At 46.5% G+C, this 21,659-nt stretch overlaps 1 protein-coding gene across 1 annotated transcript in view; it reads left to right on the plus strand.

Annotated features, from left to right (window-relative positions):
* Positions 1 to 14,015, plus strand: part of camsap1b (calmodulin regulated spectrin-associated protein 1b) — a 35,095-nt gene extending 21,080 nt beyond the window's left edge. Inside the window, exons 9-18 of the mRNA XM_084440295.1 lie at positions 1 to 58; positions 3,127 to 3,215; positions 3,605 to 3,689; positions 4,104 to 6,480; positions 7,328 to 7,464; positions 7,779 to 7,984; positions 8,455 to 8,557; positions 9,007 to 9,122; positions 9,573 to 9,691; positions 11,880 to 14,015. The exon at positions 1 to 58 is cut by the window's left edge and continues 111 nt beyond it. Coding sequence (XP_084296421.1) covers positions 1 to 58; positions 3,127 to 3,215; positions 3,605 to 3,689; positions 4,104 to 6,480; positions 7,328 to 7,464; positions 7,779 to 7,984; positions 8,455 to 8,557; positions 9,007 to 9,122; positions 9,573 to 9,691; positions 11,880 to 12,176 — 3,587 coding nt within the window. The 3' untranslated portion in view covers positions 12,177 to 14,015. The remainder of the gene's footprint in view (positions 59 to 3,126; positions 3,216 to 3,604; positions 3,690 to 4,103; positions 6,481 to 7,327; positions 7,465 to 7,778; positions 7,985 to 8,454; positions 8,558 to 9,006; positions 9,123 to 9,572; positions 9,692 to 11,879) is intronic.
* The last annotated feature ends 7,644 nt before the right edge of the window (positions 14,016 to 21,659 follow it).

The following is a 21,659-nucleotide window of genomic DNA, read 5'->3' on the forward strand; positions in this document are numbered from 1 at the left end:
AGGGCAGCCCGGAGGTCTGTAACAGGTACTTCCTGCACCCCGAAGACTCTGGCCCTCTGTAAGTCTCCTGTCTGCCCTCTCTCTCTCTCTCTCTCTCCCAGCCTTTCATCCGGCTGAGAATGCTGCTTGATATTAGTTCAACATTCATGTTCTGGTGTGTTTTTGATATTAGTTCAACATTCGTGTTCTGGTGTGTTTTTGATATTAGTTCAACATTCGTGTTCTGGTGTGTTTTTGATATTAGTTCAACATTAGTGTTCTGGTGTGTTTTCATGCCTCCGCCCGGCGCAGCCTTGGCCAGATGTTTGCATTATGTTTCCGGGTTGTCCGTAGGTCTGTGCATCCGTCTGTCCCATTCTTGTTAACGGGATATCTCAAGAAAGGCCTGACGGAATTTCTTCAAATTTGTCCAGTTGGACTTGACGATGAACTAACTTAGATTTTGGGCGTTTTTGGCCTGGTGAAGGTGATATCTCAGGAGGGTTTGAAGGTGTGCCCAGGGCTAGCGGAATATTCCTTGGATATATAGTTGTCTTTTTTTCACATTTTCATGAAGCGTATGATGTCTAGCGTTGGTTGTGCTAGATGTGAGAGGGTGTCAGACTTAAAAATCTTTTCGAAGTCTAGTGTATGGAGATTGCACTTAGTATATAATGTTGCTGCTGTGTCTTTGGAGATTGCGTTTTGACTATTATAATGCATAAAATAATAAGATAGATAGAAGTTAGAACAGATTAAAATATTGGAACATATTCAAATCAAATAGAATATCCTAACAAAAGGAAATAAAGAGAGGCCTACTTTTTACAATGCTGCACAACCATGCATTTAAGATTGGGCTTGGACTTTTATCAGCAGCATCCTGCTCAAAATACTCTCCCACGGCTATGTATGGAAGCAAATCAGTCTTAACATAAATCATATAATCAGGAAACGCGTAGTTTATTCTAATATATTATACTGTTTACTATATTACTATTGACTACTATATTTCATATAGTAATATTATATAATATATATTATAATATAGTATTCAGTAGCAATATAATAGACAGTATAATATAGTAGTCAGTAGTAATATAGCATATTACTACTGACTACTATATTATACTACAGTAGGACCCCACTTATCCGAACCCAACGGGACCGAAGGTCGTTCGTATCTCTGAAATGTCCGGATGACTGAAACTTATGTTAAAATGCACCAAATTCTATAAGTGGTATACTTGTTTCATATAGACTCATAATAGTCATAAAAGTCATAATAATTACTTGTGAAAATGCATCAAAATTGCAATCAAATAGCCAACTAAACTCATATAGCCTAGCCTATAATAGACCTACAGTAGCCTATAATAAAATAACCGAATTTCCACTTGAGTGCGTGCTTTGATCAAATACAGTACTTTATTCTCAAATGAGGCGTAGGCTACGCTACATCGATAGGCTACTGTATTCGCAGAACAACATGGTATAGCCTAAAAACAACCCAATATTAGAACAATTAGAGCAAATTATAATCAATAAATAAATAAATGAAATGACAGACAAGTTGTCGTGTCTTAGGCTATTGTAGTCTCTAAAACAACCGATGTAGGCTAACGTAGCCTAGGCTGTAGGCTATTATTTAACAAATACAGTAGGTCTAGTAGGCTAATCTACATGCCCACAACACGTCTGTGTTCCTGAAGTCCATTAACTGGGAACGAAAAATGACTCGATGCTCCTCTGCTTCAGGTTGCTGACGCTCTTTCTGGCTACCGAGGAATGCAGCTCTCGCGCAGCAGACTCGTTTGCGTTTTATGCTCGACATTAGAGTAACAAAGAAATGAAACGTGACAGTAGGCTACAGCCTACAGGCAACATGTAGGTCTACATAAAGTTCTGTTTTTATTCACAGTAGGGTACAGTACTGTAATGAAAATCCCACCAGTAACCAGATAGCAGACAAAAAAAAACAACCAAAAAACGTTTTTTAAGCCTGTCCGGTAGACCGGGGGGTTCGGATCTCTGAAGTTCGGATGAGTGGGGTCCTACTGTACTATATTACTCCTGACTACTATATTATACTGTCTATTATATTGCTACTGACTACTATATTATACTACTATATTACTACTGACTACTATATTATACTGTACTATATTACTACTGACTACTATATTGTACTGTCTACTATATTGCTATTGACTACTATATTATTATTTTTAAGGATTTTTATAGAAAGGGCTTTCATTCCCCATTACTTCCAACAAGATATCAACTTGAAACTTAAGGCGTATTTTAAGACCTTTTAAAGCCACATGTTGAAAAGCAAGACATGTCCCTTTAATCCAGTTTTTTTTCTTCTCTACCACAGGACTAACTAGAAATGAATCATACAATCTGATCAAAAATGTACAACACAAACTCCTTGGTGGCCCTCATGTTCCCATTCTGAGATTAAACATGTTCCAGTGTGTCTGGCAATGGGGGTCAGCCTGCTAAATGTGGTTTACTGATTTCAGTAAGAAGTCTTGCACAGTAGTATTGCCATGTGAACTGCTGCTGTGAGTCTGAACTGGACAGAGTGAGGGGGATTACCAGTCTGAACTGGACAGAGTGAGGTGGATTACCAGTCTGAACTGGACAGAGTGAGGGGGATTACCAGTCTGAACTGGACAGAGTGAGGGGGATTACCAGTCTGAACTGGACAGAGTGAGGTGGATAACCAGTCTGAACTGGACAGAGTGAGGGGGATAACCAGTCTGAACTGGACAGAGTGAGGTGGATTACCAGTCTGAACTGGACAGAGTGAGGGGGATGACCAGTCTGAACTGGACAGAGTGAGGGGGATTACCAGTCTGAACTGGACAGAGTGAGGGGGATGACCAGTCTGAACTGGACAGAGTGAGGGGGATTACCAGTCTGAACTGGACAGAGTGAGGGGGATTACCAGTCTGAACTGGACAGAGTGAGGGGGATTACCAGTCTGAACTGGACAGAGTGAGGTGGATTACCAGTCTGAACTGGACAGAGTGAGGTGGATTACCAGTCTGAACTGGACAGAGTGAGGGGGATTACCAGTCTGAACTGGACAGAGTGAGGTGGATGACCTTCCTGACCGGTGATCTGTGTGGTTTTCAGTAACAAAGGGGGCCCCGCCTTCAGCCCCTCCCACCCCCTCCTCCCGCTGAGACAGAAGCAGCAGAAACAGCACGGAGACGACGCCTCAGGTAACAGCAACACTGAACACTAGAGGTGCTGGGAAAAAATGTTTCATGTAAGAAGCACAATTCTATTCTCTACGATTATCGATGGACTCGTTAATTATCATAATCATTCTGATTATATTTTTCCCATAATAACCACACCCCATACATTTCTTTAGGATTGTATCCTGTTTTCATGATAATTTTGTGCTTGGGATGTATTTCCATGGGATACTGCAGTTGAATTGTGGAAATATCATTGGAAATTCTATCATAATCGAATCGAGAATCGAATCGGCGATAATCACTTTCAAATCGAATCGTGAGATCACGGCCGATTCCCACCCCAGCTACAGCAACACCCTGACCCTGCACCATCCTCACCTCATTCTGTCATTCTGTTGTGTCTTTAGGCCTCAGAAACCGTTCCAACTCCCTGACCCAGGCGGACGGGCAGCCCAGAGGCTCCATACTGGCATGGCCTGACAAGAAACAGAGGTAGGGTCAAACACTCCGCTTCCTGGGTCAACTCATCTTGATCCTTCCTGGGTCAACTCCTCTTGATCCTTCCTGGGTCAACTCCAGGAGCGTCTGATGTGTCCAGTGTGTGGTACATAAGGCCACAGTACAGCACAGCCACAAGGGGATGGACTTGAATCCCAGTATAAAAGTACTGTAGTTCCGGGACTTGACTCCCAGTATAAAAGTAGTTCTGGATACAATGGCAATTTATGACGTCACTGAGGCATCCTTATTTTTATGCTCCTGGTTTAAACTTTTCAGTCGCATGAAAATCCCACCTCTTGCAGACTGATTAAGTTCCGATGTTTTTTTGGGTTCTCTCCTCAGTGAAGCAGCGATTACATTTTGTTTGTTTCATATCTTGATCCCCCCTCCCCCAACTCTCTCCAGGCCGGTCTCCACTCTGAACCCCTACATGTTCCACTCAGCCACCGACAGCGACGCCGACATCGCCTCCGGAGACAGCGTGAGCCTGGCTCGCTCCATCAGCAAGGACAGCCTGGCGTCCAACGTCGTCAACCTGACCCCCAAGCACCAGAACCAGAACCCGGCCCAGAACCTGAACCAGAACCAGGCTCTCGCTGGCCCCCGCAGGGTCAACGGCCACAGCCTGCTGGGCAATGTCAGCATGGAGGACCAGGAGGAGGAGGAGGAGGAGGAGCTGGTGGCGGATGTCCGGGCCGTGGCGCTGGCCGTCCCCAGGCAGGGCGCCGCCACACCACCGAACGCCACCGCCGCCGCCGGGTTAAAGCCTTCCGCCCCCGAGCCCAAACCCGATAGCTTTTACCTAGAACCGCTGATGCCTGCTGTGTTAAAACCAGCCAAAGAGAAGTCCATCTCCCTGGACAAGGAGGAGGAGAGAGGGGAGAGCAGATCCACGGGGAGGAGCTCCGCACGGAGAGGGGAGGCGGCCAGGACGAGAGCCTCCCCCATCCTCAACCGGACCTACACCCCCTTGTCCAGCGAGGAGTTTGACCCGTCTGTCGAGCCCTCGCCGGCGGGACCGGCCCGGGCCCAGGGCCCCTTAGGACCCCCGTCGGGCAGCAGCGCGGACCCCTGCTCCAGGGAGCCGTCCGGCGGCTTCTACCTCCACCCCGACGCCCAGGAGGACCCGAGACCCGACCCGGAGCCCGAGCTGGACGAGGCGGACGAGGACGACCTGGACGAGGCCGTCGTCGTGACCACCAAGGACCCGGCGAGCTCCCGAAAAGCCTTCGACGACGACGAGGAGGAAGAGTCAGCCAAACTCCGCGAAGACATGAACGTGAAGGAGCACGTGGACAAGGACAAAGACGGCGAGGCGGACGGCAGCGGCCGCTCCAGCCCCTGCCTCAGCGCCCACTCCCAGGCCAGCAGCAGCGCCGCCAGCTCCGGCGTGCGCATGACCTCGTTCGCCGAGCGCCGGGCTCACCAGCAGCGCCTCGGCAGCAACCACGACCTCCGCTCCAGCGCCTCCAGCTCCCAGCGGACCACACCCGACGGCTCCGAGTGCAGCGGCGGGCCCCTGTCGCTGGGCGCCGCCTCCTCCTGGAGGCTGAGGAGGGACCAGAGCCCCTCCTCCCCGCTGGGCGGGGCCCGCCTGGGCAGCGACGGCGCCGGCATGCTGGCGTCCGAGCTGGTGCAGCTCCACATGCAGCTGGAGGACAAGCGGCGGGCCATCGAGCACCAGAAGAAGAAGATGGAGGCGCTGTCGGCGCGGCAACGCCAGAAGCTGGGCAAGGCGGCCTTCCTGCACGTCGTCAAGAAGGGGCGGAGCGACACGCTGCCCGGCCCCCTCAAGACGGAGTACCTCTCCAGGGAGGAGCTTGGCCGTGGGAAGGGAGGCGGCTCGAAGGACGACTCGTGCGTGGACGCCGCCGCGCTGAGGGGGGGCAGGGGTGACGTGGGGTCTACCCCCTCTCCGGGTGCCTCGGAGTCAGACGGGAAGGGCGGCGGTGGCAGCGGCTTCTACCTGGAGGAGGAGCTGGACCTGAACGAGTGCAACCGCTCCATCGAGATGCTGAACGAGGCCATCGGCAGCATCCAGCAGCAGATGATGCAGCTGTCCCTCCAGCAGGAGCTGCTGATGAAGCAGAACAGCCAGTCCCCCACCACCACCACCGGCGGCGCCAGACCCCCGCCCCCCTCCGTCTCCGCGGTCCCCTCCAACGACAAAGTCCGAGCCGCCGTTCATTTCGTGGAGCCGGCGTCGACGGGGGCCGCCCCGGCGCGGAAGCCTCCGAAGCCCACCTCGGCCAGGGGGGGCGCCGGCAGGGCCAAACCCTCGGAGCTGAAGCTGGCGAAGGAGCAGGGCCGCCAGGCCTCCAGGGCCCTCGAGACCCCGCCCCACCCGAGGCAGCTCCCCGGGGGCCGGTCCCCTAGGGGGGAGCGCCCCAACAGCCCCAGGACCCCCACCTCGGGAGAGACGGGCGGCGTGGCCGAAAGGCACGGCGGCCATCTTAGGAGCGCCACCTATCGGCTCCACGACGAAGCCAACATGCGCTCGCCGACGGCGCGCTCCGTCGACCTTTCGGCCGTCGCTGCCCCGGAAGTGTCCTTCGACGCGTGCCTGTCCAGCACCCCGACGGCGTCGGACCACTCCGGCACCCCGAGAGCGTTGGACTGCTCCGGCAGCGGGTCGGGGTCCGAAGAGGCGGCGCGCGGCAAGGCCCCCCTGATCCAGGTCGACCTGTCCGAGCTGAAGGACCCCGAGGAGGAGGGTCAGGACAGCGCCATGGAGGAGGGGACTGACGGCGAGCAGAAGTCAGGCCTGGGATTCTTCTTCAAGGTGATAACGGCGTTCATTTGTAAAAGTGCTTCCGGTAAAATTAGCTCAGAGCTGTAGAAATCCCAACACAATTGTGCTTGCAAAGTAACTGGCCAGTAGGACGCATGTAAGTGTCACTGATTGAATGGAGAACACATTAGTAACTGTGGCTCAGGAGGTAGAGTGGGTCGTCCAATTATGGTAGGGTCGGTGGTTCGAATCCCAGCTCCTCCTGGTGACATGTCGATGTGTCCTTGGTAGGGCTGGGCGATATTGACAAAAACATACATTGCAGCGATGCAATTTTTTTGGCGATATATATTGCAATATATTTTGTTTGTTTAAAACAGAAATAAGCAAACTTGTAAACATACAGGCCTATGTCCTATATGCGGTTAGAACTAAAAAGTGATCCTCGCGTCTGCTTACACCGTAGCCAAGTGTCTTGACTGTGTTCCAAAACGCCTACTAATAATGCGTCTCTTAGTTTTTGACAGTCATCAAAATTAAAAAGTTGAGCAAAAAGTTTGTAGCATGACATGTTTTGAGTTAACATAGCAGGGGAAAAAAGAGAAAAACATTGCAGGGACTTGCGATGTGACTATTGCGCATGTGCACATTGCGATGGCGATGCATAAACGATATATTGTGCAGCCCTAGTCCTTGGGCCAAGACACTGAACCCCACATTGCTCCCAAAGAGCAGGCTGGCACCTTGCATGCCAGCTGCCGTCATTGGTGTGTGAATGTGTGTGTGAACGGGTGAATGAGAGGCCATCGTAAAGCGCTTTGGATAAAAGCTATATAAATGCTATATAAGCGCCGTCCGTTTAACATGCATGTCTCCCCATGTTGTCGCCGTGTTGTAGGACGAACAGAAGGCGGAGGACGAGCTGGCGAAGAAGCGAGCGGCGTTCCTCCTGAAGCAGCAGAAGAAGGCGGAGGAGGCGCGGTTACGGAAGCAGCAGCTGGAGGCCGAGACCGAGCTCAAACGAGACGAGGCCAGGTGGGGAGCGCCCGACCTCTCCTAAAACCAAAACACACTCACATCCAGGTCACGGGCACAGCTCCAACCGAACTAGCCCCGATCCACTGACGCCAGCGCAACCGTTCCTCAACCTCCATCATTCATTCACTTTTCATATTTCTCTGACACCAGCACAACCGTACTACGACCTTCTCTAAACATCAATAACTTTGAGATTTCTCTGACACTATCGCAACCATCCTTCAACCTCCTCTGAACGTCATTCATTCACTTTCAGATTTCTCCTCAGTTTTACCGGGACTGTCCGTGTTGACGTTATGTCCCCTCCCCAGGCGCAAGGCGGAGGAGGAGCGCCTGAGGAAGGAGGAGGAGAAGACGCGCCGGGAGCTGATAAAGCAGGAGTACCTGAGGAGGAAGCAGCAGGAGATCATCGAGGAGCAGGGCCTGACCAAGCCCAAGCCTGCCAAGAAACAGAGATCCAAGCCCGCTCTGAGGGAGGAGGCCTCCAGCGACACCTTCTCCAAGTGCTCATCCACCCGTAAGACCGTGTCTACAACCTCTCCTCGTTCACAATCTCTTTGTGTTTACAATCAACTCCTCCCGCTGATTCTAAACCAGCGTCTGCTAAAAGCGTCTGTTACTGTTTGCACTTTAATGTCTCCCCTAAAGCACTCTGTACACTCGTGTTGGGAAGGGTGCTCTATAAATAAAGTTTTACTTGCTTACTTAGGAGACCATGGTAATGTAGTTGGTAGACGCTGTTCCAGGAGAGTGGTGGTGTCAGTACATTCCTGCACGAACACTTCAGATTTATAGATAGTAGTGGGATAAAACCCTGTGCATATTACATATCGGGTCTCTCCCAAACAAGGATCGCTCGGCCATCTTCTCGATTTCCCCAGCGAATAGCGCAAGCTGCAGAAATGGTCAATCGCTTGTTTTTCTTAACCTATCAGCGTGCTGTGTGTGTGATAGTAAAGATGGCGTCTGTGTGTGTGTTTTGTGCAGCTGACAACCTGAGCAGCGCCCAGTCCGGCTCCAGTCTGTCCCTGGCCTCGGCTGCCACCAACGAAGCCGACAGCGTCAACTCTGGAGGGGCAGGCTCCCAGCGGTAAGCAGAGTACAGACACCGCTCTGTGTGTGCGAACATTTTTTCTGTGCGTAGGACTGTGTGTGTCAAGAGATGTTGTATTTACGTGTAGGTCAATGTGTTTTGTGTGCATGTGTCCTATTGCCTGAGGGGTCATGTTGCTCATGTCTCACGGCCGTGTGCTCGTGTCTGTTCAGGTGTGTGTGTGTGTTTGTGTGCGTGCGCACGCGCACGCTTGCTTATGGCTTTGTGCTCTCTGTCTGTTCAGGGGCAAGTGTGCGTGCGTGCGTGTGTGCTTATGGCTTTGTGCTCTCTGTCTGTTCAGGGGCACGAGTGTGTGTGTGTCTGTGTGTGTGTGTGTGTGTGTGTGTGGCGCTCATGGCTTTGTGCTCTCTGTCTCTTCAGGAGCGTGTGTGTGTGCATACGTGTGTGTGCGCGCGCTCATGGCTTTGTGCTCTCTGTCTGTTCAGGGGCGAGTCTGTGGAGTCTTTCCCCGTGGTGAGTCGGAACATCAGTCGGAACACGGAGAGAGACTGGGACAACGGATCCACCGCCTCGTCCATCACCTCCATGGCCGAGTACACCGGTCAGTACACCTCAGGTTATGATACACCCTAACCCTAACACTGGTCAGTACACCTCAGGTTATGATACACCCTAACCCTAACACTGGTCAGTACACCTCAGGTTATGATATTATGATACACCCTAACCCTAACACTGGTCAGTACACCTCAGGTTATGATATTATGATACACCCTAACCCTAACACTGGTCAGTACACCTCAGGTTATGATATTATGATACACCCTAACCCTAACACTGGTCAATACACCTCGGGTTATGATACCAATCACCCAAAGAACCTTTCTATCCATGTGTGTGCTGAGAAGTACAGTGCTTTCCTTCAGCAGCCATCAAGCAATACAATATACACATCTTTTTAGACGTCTAAACAAGCATGTGTTGTACACTGTTAGCCGTGTCTAAATTAGTGTTTTAGTTTTGTGGTGTTGCTCTCCGGTTTGCCCCCCAGGACCCAAACTGTTCAAGGAGCCCAGTGCCAAGTCCAACAAGCCAATCATCCACAACGCCATCTCACACTGCTGCCTGGCGGGCAAGGTCAACGAGCCTCAGAAGAACGCCATCCTGGAGGTGAGCCAACATCCTGAAGTCACTTCGCTATCACGTCTTACTGTCAGCCTACGATGGATCTAATTGAAGGATTTTTACCTTAAAGGTCTATAACTTTGACAGACTGTGCACTCTTGAGATATTAGTGCTTATTGCTCATGTCCATATGCCCATAGAGATCCATTATATGGTTAGCTGTTACTTAGCTCAATGAGCACTAATATCTCAAGAGGGCACAGATTTTTATAGACCGTTGTATACGATCGTAAATAACCTTATAACAGGGCTTATGATGGCAAATACCAAACTACTCCTTTAATCTTCTACTACTCCTTTTAGCCTTTTATCTTATATATATATATATATATATATATATATATATATATATATATATATATATATATATATATATAAATATACATATATATATCAGTGGCGGCTGGTGACTCAAAAAACTGAGAAGGGCAGGAGGAAGAGAGGCGAACCGCCCATGGGCGCCGGGGGGCACTTTCCCTCAGTCAGTTATTTGAAAGATCAGCTTTAAAGTGGATTTACAGTCAATTATAGCATATGAAAAACTGAATAACACTTTATTAAACTACATGCAGCATTTATTTAACATATTCATGATAAAATATTACAAAACAACAACAAAACATTGTAAGCAATAGTTGTTGTAATGGATTGTACTCTTCTCTAAAGAGAGAAAATAATTGATATTGGTGAGGTGCTGGAGAGGTTAGGTGATATATGAAAAATGTTTTTGATTAGGGGACACAGGTGTGCTGGTTCTCAAACAGTTTGTTGGCAAATAGATTTGACAACAGGACAATGGAATACGTTGCACAGCAAATGCAGTATCCAACAGTTCGCTCATGGCTAGCAATGGTACAGCTATGGGATTAGCTCATTTGGGTTGCTATCAAAACTGCCACTCTTATGTTGCTATAGCCTACAATTATCAGAACAATATGAACATTCAGTTGAAAGTTTTCCATCCACCCATCCATCACTGGATGAGGAATAAGCACCGCAAAGTGATCAATTCTCACGCAAGCAGGAGCCAGACTGTGGATTTCTCCGATCCGGTGTTGCGACCCAGTCTCTAGAAATGTTTTGGACGAGTTGCCGACAGTTTGCGCCTCCAGCCGATCTGCGCGCCTGCCTATGCTGTAGCCTGACGTGCACCTCGTAGCTAACGTTACCGGATATAGCCAGCCAGTGGAACTGTCGTGTTCAGACGGTTGTAGCTCAAAAAGTATTTATGTCAGCTTAGATATTTAGATGGCTAGTTTCAAGACAAATAGACGAACAGTTTGATGTATAATATGTCCCATAATACTTTCGGATGTATTATATTATGGAGCTACGAACACACAAAAAGTCTCCAATGGCACAGGGAAGAGAAACACAGACACCAACGCCGACCCAATCGGCCTTCACTGTGGTAAATCTGGAATCTGGAATGTGATTGGACTAACAAAATGTCAATATCTGAATCCTGTTCAGACAGGGCCGGAGTACTGTCCTCCCTTGCAGTAATTTTTCAGCGTTTTGGCCAATCACAAATTAGCAAGAAAAAAGGCATTACATTGATTTAAGAGAAAAGAACCCGCCCTAAGGGAGGCTAGCCTCCCTTTCATAGATATCTATGGGTCCTCCAGCTGCATTTTATAGATGTCACTGTTGGAGCTTTAGAATTTCAATAATGGGTTTTTATCCATAGGGAAAACCTGCTTTATGAACAAAACTGAGATAATATTCATTATGAATAAATACATTCATATATTTATATTTTAATCCCTCTCTTCTCTCCAAAAACTGAGGAGGACTGCCCTCAATGCCTCAATGGACGAGCCTCCACTGATATATATATATATATATATATATATATATATATATATATATATATAAAATATACGTATAAAAGTAGTCAAAGTTGTATCTTATTACCAGGTTTGACTTATACCGCACGGCTTATATATATATATATATATATATATATATATATATATATATATATATATATATATATATAATCTCTAAAGATCTGAGATATCATCTTCTCTCATTGACTGATAAACTAGTTTCCATTGATTGTTCTAGTACAGTACCAGGGAGGCACTGGTTGTGGATGCATGATGAGGAGGCCAGGCCAGTGTCATATAGCTGATATTTAATGGTGTACTTGTCCAATTTCAAACACCAGGAGCTGGAGAAGTGTGAGTCCAACCACCTGATGATCCTGTTCCGTGACGGCGGCTGCCAGTTCCGGGCGCTCTACTCCTACTTCCCCGACACCGAGGAGATCCACAAGCTGACCGGCACGGGCCCCAAGAGCATCGGCAAGAAGATGATCGACAAGCTGTACAAGTACAGCTCCGACAGGAAGCAGTTCACCGTCATCCCGGCCAAGACGGTGTCGGTCAGCGTGGACGCGCTCACCATCCACAATCACCTGTGGCAGGCCAAGAGGACCACTGTGCCAAAGAAGAGCGGAAAATAACCGGACCCAGAACTCCCCCTTGGGGGACACCCGCCGGAAGCACCTTCACTCTCCTGGATAGACTACATTGATATCCATAACAGCCGAGCCAGCCTGCTCTCAGCAGAAGCCTCACGCAGGGGTGTGTGGTCGTCTGAAGGGAGAGAGGGGGCTAGGGTGTGTGTGTGTGTGTGCGTGTGTGTGTGTGTGCGTGCGATTGTTATGGATGCAGACTGTTATGGATGCAGACGAGACTCTCTGGATCTCGATGTGATCTGTTCAGGACGCTGTTGGGTCTGTGTGGATCTCGACGTGATCTGTCCAGGATGCTGTTGGTTTATGTGGATCTCGATGTGATCTGTTGAGGACTCTGTTGGTTCCCGTCTGTTTTTCTACGATGACTTGAGCATGTGGCATTTCTTCTTTTTTTTTTTCTCTCTCGTGGTGGATATTTCTTTTTACTTGAAGTATCTGTTGGTTTGGCACTGCTGGTTAAAAGCTCAGCTGCAGTAAACACACTACAAGTCCTCTCTCCTTTCTGGACAGAAGGGTGTGTTCTGGACAGGGGTGTGTTCTCCCCAAACCAGAGTTTGAACTTCTGGATCCCCCTACATCCCTTTAGGAAGTGGACTATTCCGCTGCAACAATCTCCACTATGACTATCAGACCCGTCGCCACCTTTGCCTCGCCAGTCGACTCCTAATGTGCTGCTTGGAAGCATTTCCTGTCACTGGGTCCTCCCAACTGTCTGTCCGCTGGCCTTCATGCATCGTGGTACTGTAATCTATTTAATCAACCGCTTTTAAACACGGACAAGCCGTAACACTGGTGTGTAAAGGAATTATGATGGTCGTTTTAAACTTTCTCTGGCTTTTTAACCCCTTGAACGGGGGATCTAAGGGATGAATGCTTTGATTTTGGTACAAACGTCATGATCCTCTCGTTTTGTTTGGGTTTTTTCAACTAAGCCGTGCGGTATAGAAGTATCCAAGCTGATGTTATGTATTCGTCATAACATGAATCTGATGTTTAGAGCTAGTTGTGTTTCTGTGTTTCTCCACTGGGCACGATCTGTCCTGTATAATGGTGCACTTCATGATCACGTTCCAGAAGCTTCTATCACGCGGCGTGTAGCCCCTCCTAGCCATCCCTCCACGTGTGCTGTCGGCTGCCCAGCTCTCCCAGAGAGCTGCACGGTCGCGGTCCGAAGAGTGTGTTCACACTGTAACCTCTTTGAATGACAGTATTTATTACCATCTTCATAGCGGGTTACTCGGTGGCGGACTGTGGCTTAATTATTTACCGACATTAAAGAACATTCCTGAAAGTTGTCAACAAACACTGCCACGTTCTCCCTGTCTCTCTGTCTTCATACAAGTGCTTTTCTAGAAACCGTTCGTTGGCCTCAAGAACAACTGAAAGTGTTGCACGTGCACTTTACCTGCTGATAATAAAGTGGAATTTGACTTCAAACGGGCATAATAAACTGGCTGTAAACTAATGTAGATGTTTTAAAAACTGAACTGCTGTGCTCTCCAAACCGGGAAGCAACCTAACTTAAACCCTACAAACACTACAATCCTAACACTGACCAGAAATCTTAAGGGCCTCTGTATAACTACTGTTGTCTCCAAAATCATAGAATACTTGATTATAGGTTGCTGCATTTGGTTTATTTTTGATAGATAATTTTGTATATTTTGTGTTTTATGTTTACTAAAAGATTGTATTGGCATTGGTCACCATCTTTGTTACACTAGTGTACATCATCCTTGTTCATTTGACCATTTCTTTCATACCATACCATCTATTTATTTTAAAAGCACTGAAACTGAATAAACTGTTTCCAAGTAAATAAAACTTTTTTTTTCTTCATTTGTCTGTTTCAATTGTGCAATTGGTTGTTTCTTTTAACATTGCTTGTGATCACATTTTATTTATCCCTCATTTATACAGGAAAATCTTTTGAGACCCGAGTCTTTTAAAATCAACCAACATTTCAAGCATGGTAGTCTAAATCACAGACAGACATGATGCATGTTTACTCTTAACTCACCTAGCTAGCGCTACCCACCTTCCCCATTCCAGGAAATGCATCTACATTGTTTGGCTTATCCTGATATAGTTTGCTGAGGCCATATCATATTATAACTTGTGTTATTATATTATTTATTTGTACAGCAGGGAAGGAGGTTTTGAGACCTGAAATGTACCGACTGGAAATCTCATCAAACATTCAGGGAAAGAAAGAAAAAAAAGTTACTCAAGAAAATAATTGAAAACTGTGCAGTAGGAAGTTAGAAACAGCTACATTCTTTAGTAGTTTAAACAGTGATGTATATTTTGGTAGCCTACTGTGTGTCCTCCAGGCCTCCCATGGTGCTAACTGTCTCTACTCTACTAACCAACTGTAACAGCTCATCATGCCTCAGCGCTAGCCCTCATAACCTAGGCAAACAGTTGCAGACATGCCGACCTGCCATAGCAACGGCCACTTTATTCTCAGTTGGCGGTTCCAAGTGTCAGGGTGTTTAGTGGATAAGACTAATTTTTGAGGGTTTGCTGGTTGGCAGTCTGACTTGAAGGAATTTGAAGTGATAACAGTTGGAGATTCCGGAATCCTGACAGATTGGGACACATCCGAAAAAATAACTGACCATGAATGGTGAGTTCCTGTAAATATTCATGTTTGAGTCGAGAAGCTTTGCTATGAAGTGCCCTGATACTGTTGTACCTCCGTAGTTTGTGCTGCAGGTCTTGCTGTGGTGATGATGTGTGCATCTATGGGCATGGTCTACTCTGATTGCACACGGGATGCCCAGACTTACATCTGTCAAGAGATTCCTCAAAGTAAGATACATTTACAAGCAAAATGATCTTGACCAAAGAGGACCACATTGAGATGATTATCATGTTCTTATGAAAATATTGAAAATCTTTTAAATCTTGTTAATGTAACTACTGTAACTGTATTGTACCTCAGGTTTCCCTGAGGGATTGTCCTCCCTGGTCCTTATACTAGGAGATGTTGGGGAGATCAACTCCAGTGTGTTCCGCACTGAAAGCCTAGCCTCGGTGACCAGACTCACTTTTACAAAAGCCGGTATCACAAACATCTCAACAGGAGCACTAACCCCCCTCAGGAACCTCACAACCCTCATTTTGGACCAGAACTCCCTCTCCCAAATCACCCCCCCTTCCTGGTTAAGCCACCCAGCCCTTCTCCAGGACCTCAGCCTCCTTCAGAATCACATCCAGGTTTTGGAGAACTCTACGCTGCACGGTCTCACAGGTCTGACCAGTCTGAACCTGGCCAAGAACAGGATCAGAACCATTGCTCCAGGTAGTTTTGGCTCCCAGGCCCATCTGAAAAGGCTGGACCTGTCCGGGAACCTGCTGACCAGGGTCGACCCTGTGGTCTTCCTCCCCCTCTCATCCACCAGCATCAGGCTGGACGGTAACCCCTGGGACTGCTCCTGTGGAGGAGAGGACTTCTTCAACTTTCTCAGAGGTTTGCCTTTTTCCGTCTTCTATTTCAGGTTGTTTGTAGAAAATGACGACATAATTTTATGTCTGCTGTGTTGCCAAACAAAGACAACCATGTTAGTTCACCACCACCAGATTGTACATTGATCCAAGTTAATGAATAACTAGAAATGGTGCTCAGAGAGCACAGACCTCTGCCCCTGAATGTGTTTCATGGCTCTGTGTGCGCCAAAATTTAATGGGTTCTAAATTGGCCCATGCTGCACCCCTCCACTGAGTTTCATGAAAATAAGTCTGGTTGCATGGTTTTAGCATAAACCTGATCTAAAAAATGAATGGAGGTGAATGGCCAGCTGTGTTTGGGCGGCTCGTGGATCACATCTTCGATTTGAGATCTGCTACAAAAATTATTGAGCTTTAAATTGGCCTATATTACACCCCTTCATGAAAATCGGTCTGGTACCTTCTGCGTAATCCTGCTAACCAACGAACAAACAAACCAAGAAATGTCTCATAGACCCGCCCCGTGATTTGGATCTGCTCCAAAATTGACTGGGTTCTAAGTTGGCCCATGGCACATTTCTCCACTGAGTTTCATGAAAATCGGTGCAGTAGTGTTTGTGGTCCAAAAAATGAATGGCATGGCCAAAACTGGCCATGTTTGGGCGACTCATGGACCTGCCCCTTAATTCGGATCCACTCCAAAATTTAATTTAATTTCTAGGTTGACCCATGCTACACCCTTCCACTGATTTTCATGAAAATCAGTGCAGTAGTTGTTGCATAATTTGTACGGCTGCCGAAAACATTACCTCTTGCCCTGCGCTGTCGCTGGGGCAGAGGTAATGAGAAAACTACATAGGAGTTGTTAGAGTAACAAGACTGTCAGATACAACACTGCAAACCGACCGAGACCTTTAACCCATGTCCAGATCTGCAGAACGCATCTATGCTGGAGAGGGAGATGGAGGTGACCTGTAAAACCCCGGAAGCTCTCAAGGACCAGCCTGTGTGGAACGTCTCGAAGTGTGTGATTCCGCCACCAACCGATGACCTTATTCAACCCACAGCACCCACCATGCATATCCCAGTCCCTACTCTCATTGGGCTGATCGGTAGGTTCAGTGCTTTAGCCTTTGTGCTAATACGTTTCTGATATACAGTGGGTAGATTAAGTACCTTAGCCTTTGTGCTAATACGTTTCTGGAAAGAGCGAGTTATAATTTTCTGATTCTACAGTCAGCAACCGACAAAGGGTGAGCACCATGTGCATGTCATCTCAACATACAGTAGGCTTCAAATTCAAATGTTTGCTTTGCAGTGGTCCTGTGTGCGCTGGTGAGTGCTGTCTGTGTCATGCGCCTGATCTACAGGAGGAAACAGAGGTTCAAACAGGTAAAGCCCACACCCGAGGTAGAACAGGAGGAGGAACGTGGAGCAGAACTTGAGAATACACCAAGAGAACCACACCAGAAATGCACCGACGCTGAGGAAATGATCAACTGGGACTCGGAGCTAGTCTGGAGAATTCCCAAAACCGGAGTCAGAGCAAAGTCTGCGAACGCTGTGCTCTCAAGCTTTCGTTTCTGTGGTGATGAAAGAGACCTGCAGAAGGTGGAGTCTGAGATTGAAGGACCATCAGGGAAACGAAATACCTCACAGGACGACACCAAAAATCAAGGAGTGGATTCTGAAGAAGATACCAAGACCTGTGATGAGGACACAACCATAGAGCAGCTGAAACTGGAAAGAAATCTGACAGATGAAGACCTGACCAGTGAAGGGACCCGGGAAGATGACAGAGATGCACCATCTACTGGAAATGGCAGCGGAAATCATGCCCAAGCTTCTGAAGACACAGAGACCATACCGTACCTGTCTATTGGAGGAGACCTGACCAAGCCAAACATCAACCAACCAAATGGTTGGCATGCTGACAGCCAGGGTCAGAGGTTACAAATGGCTTGGGCCATTGGCCGAGTCTCCACCTGGCCCCCCACCTCCATCCAATGGAAGACAAGATGTGCCACTCAGGAGGAGAGGCTAAGCCTCTTCCTTGTGCTTGAGCCTCCTCAAGAACCGGAGGTCAAAGTTGAAATCTCTTTGGAGGGTGACAACTCCATCAAGGTTCCGGAACCTGTTCTTACGGACACGTTATCACCAGACAGTGAGAGATGTGAGGAACATGCTGAGGAACACCAAGAGCCAGACGTTGAACCAGCATCTCTAGATTACGACCCAGAAAATCCAACAATCTCAACTCCACAGTCTATGGAACCTGCCATTGGATCTACAGAGTTTCAGTCGGAACTACCAGATACAATTGAGCCTCCAACTGCATCTGCAGAAATTCTGTCAGAACTACAAGATTCTATTCAACTGCCCATTGGATCTATAGAGATTCTGTCAGAATCACCAGAATCACCAGATTCAACTGAGCCTCTCATTGGATCTGAAGAATTTCTGTCAGAACCACCAAATTCAACTAGGCATCCTATAGAATCTTCAGAACTTCTTTCAGACCCACCAGAGTCTATTGAACCACCGGTGGAATCTAGGCAGTCTCAGTTATGTCTGGTCAGCTTCGAGACCGCTTCTACAGAGATTGAAATCTGCCCAGAAGATGGTTCTGAACCCACTGTAGAGCCCACCGAGCCTCAGTCAGAGCAAGTCACTGTAAGCCAGTCCCCATCTGAGAGCCAGAGGCACCTCAGTCAAGCTGGGGAACTCGACAACAAACCTGATGGGACCACAGACCTGTCAGAAAGTCCTGGAAGCCAGAAAAAAACCATGATAAACCAAGGAGGTCCTCGGAGAGCACAGGAGCCTGGCGGTGGGCCGGCTAACTCACTGGCTCCCCCTAGTGGTGGCATTGGCCTGCTCCACGAAGTGGTCCAGAACCACGGTCGCTGGACCCGGGAGAGGTGGATACAGACTAACCAGAACAAACTGCTCTACAGGCACAAAGGACAGGGACATTAGACAGACTCACCAGAACAAACGGCTCTACAGGCACAAAGGACAGGGACATTAGACAGACTCACCAGAACAAACGGCTCTACAGGCACAAAGGATAAGGATAGGATTGTGGAGCTTCAACGTCAAGACAATGTTATCTATTTTATAAGGCATTGAAACACTGCTTTGGTGGGGACAATGACTGATTTTGTACTGTATGCTTTGTGCCATAACAGAAACGTACAGTATGTTATATAATGCATGTAAACATGTATGTTTTTGCTTCATTATCAAACTTTGTGTTGGTGACCGTCTTGTAAAGAAATAAAAGAAAGAAATGGATGGGGGTAGCTATAGGGTGTCTTAATCAATGTATAAGAAATGTCTGGGAGTACCTAGTAGTGTTGTAGTACTTGAGGTCTTGGTGTCAAGACCACTTTTTGAAGGTCTCGGTCTCGTCTCGGAATCGACCGCATTTTTACTCGGTCTTAAGCAGCACTGTAAGAATGGCAGGCGCGGTTATTCTTACGGCCGTCGTAATTGTGAGGCCATAGATAGGGCACTGTTAGAATAGGGGGCACTGTGTGTGTGTTCATTTGGTAAAGAAGAGTGTGTGGTCTGTTGGTTGTGCTGGGAGTGTTTTGCCACAAACAAAATGTTTTAGGGTCACCAAAGTCCTAGGGCCCCGGGCGCTGGTCTTGACTCGGTCTCGCTCTGCCTCGGTCTTGTCTTGGTCTCGATATACTCTGGTCTTGACTTGGTCTTGAGTGAGGTGGTCTTGACTACAACACTAGTGACTTAATACTCCATGTGTTTTCCAATATCCTGACGAGGGGTGAATAATCCTACATACAATTATGCATTCGTTATTTGTACGGTGAAATAAACAGATTCATTTGATGTTTCTGAGTGAACATAACTCATGACATTGAAACTTATGACATTGAATAAATAATAGTTTTTCAATCTCAGTGTTTCTGGCTGCATGCAGCATTTATTGGTTCTTACATACTGTACTGTATAGAAGTACATGAAGTACACTGACTTCATATAAGAAATAGTACAAAATGGATTGGCTCTTCTTTCACAATTAATTAAAAACATGATGAAGTGAAGGTAAACCTATGCTCTTGATACACTGGAGGACATGCACAGCCCAATATACAGTATCAAATAATATTTCAAATTACGAGCAGGAAAAGTTTTCAACAACAAATGATTAGTCTAGTGGTCATGATAATTCAAGCCGGTTGGTTGGCTAACTGTAGAAAAAAGAAATCGGATTCAGCAAGCTTTCTCTAAAAGTTTTATCTAAAAACATGCTTTTCATGTTGGCATGCCCCTTTCTATTTTACACTATGGCATTCATAAACAATTCATAACATAAATATTCACAAACAACAGTTTTTTTTTAACAACAGCTCTTCTCAACAGAGAGAATGCCCTTTGGGTTGAAGACAGGTGGGAAAGATAATTTATGACACATAAAGACACTGTTGGGATAATGAGATTGTCTATAGTGAGCACACACACACTCAGGTACCAGCTTCACCAGCCCTCCAGCCCTGTAAACAGCCCTTCTGATGGGGGCTGGCTAGTATGGAACACACACACAGACAGACAGTAGCATCAACAGGACTGTACTTCAGTCAATATAGGTTATCTAATCTGCTAACCAGTCTTTATACTGATAACTCTCGTTCGGAGATATCTCTCCTAACCAGTCTTTATCCTGATATCTTTCCTAACCAGTCTTTTTCCTGATATCTCTCCTAACCAGTCTTTATAACGATATCTCTACAACCAGTCTATATCCTGATATCTCTATAACTAGTCTTTATACTAATATCTCTATAACCAGTCTTTATCCTGATCTCTCCTAACCAGTCTTTATCCTGATATCTCAAAAACCATTCTTTACACTGATATCTCTATAACAAGTCTTTATCCTGATATCTCTCCTAACCAGTCTTTATCCTGATATCTCACCTAACCAGTCTTTATCCTGATATCTCTACAACCAGTCTTTATCCTGATATCTCTATAACCAGTCTTTATAATGATATCTCTATAACCAGTTTTTATACTGATATCTCTATGACCAGTCTTTAAACTGATATCTCTCCTAACCAGTCTTTATCCTGATACTGTATCTCTCCTTACCAGTCTGTCCTAATAACTCGACCGACCAGTCTTTAACAAAACTAAATGGCACATATCAAAATATATATGCTGTTTACAATGGCAAACCATTCAAAACATTATAAATGTACACATATGTTTCTATATACCACTGTTGACTGTATCTTGAGCCATACTGTATGAATAATGCCTGTCTTTGATAGGTCAGGATTAAAGGGCCATGCTATAATGCTGTAGAAACGACACAGCTTAGTGCAAATGTAGCCTAGTTCAAGTCCTTTTTCATTTTTCTAATTCACCATAACAATGAAGATACAAAGTGTTATTAAATATTTACAGTGATAAGACTCATACATATTAGCCCAAGCAAATAAAAACAACTTAAATAAATATTTAATACTGCATAATATTAATGTACAAGTGCTACCTGTACAGTTTGGAAAGGATGCGATACCTGTCATACTAACAGACTTGACTATGCCTGTAGCTAACTGTGCTGAACAAGTAGCATATCGTCACCAACCTTTAAAGTGAAACTGGACTGTTGTTACTTGATGTGAAATTGGATGTGTCACAAGTATGATTTCAGGGAAATAGAAGAATAATCATAATTCTCACATCTATTTACTCTCACCGTTGACTGGAAAGGTAATGAAAGTTGTGACCATTAATTCATAATGGTAAGTAAACAGGTCCTTAAATAGATGCATTCTCAAGCATTTTTGCTATTTGGACAAATAGTTTGTGCTCATAGGGAAAAGTAAGATAATGTATTTAGTTATGTAACCAAAGAACAGAACCCTCCCACTCATACTGTATGACAAAATGACCCAATAAAGAGCAGAGGCTCGAAACGTGGTCCAGTAATATTCAATATTGGAGCATAATGCATGGGCAGGCTCTATTCTTTTCATTGTG

Source organism: Borostomias antarcticus, assembly GCF_949987555.1.
Source record: "Borostomias antarcticus genome assembly, chromosome: 6".
NCBI lineage: Eukaryota > Metazoa > Chordata > Actinopteri > Stomiiformes > Stomiidae > Borostomias > Borostomias antarcticus.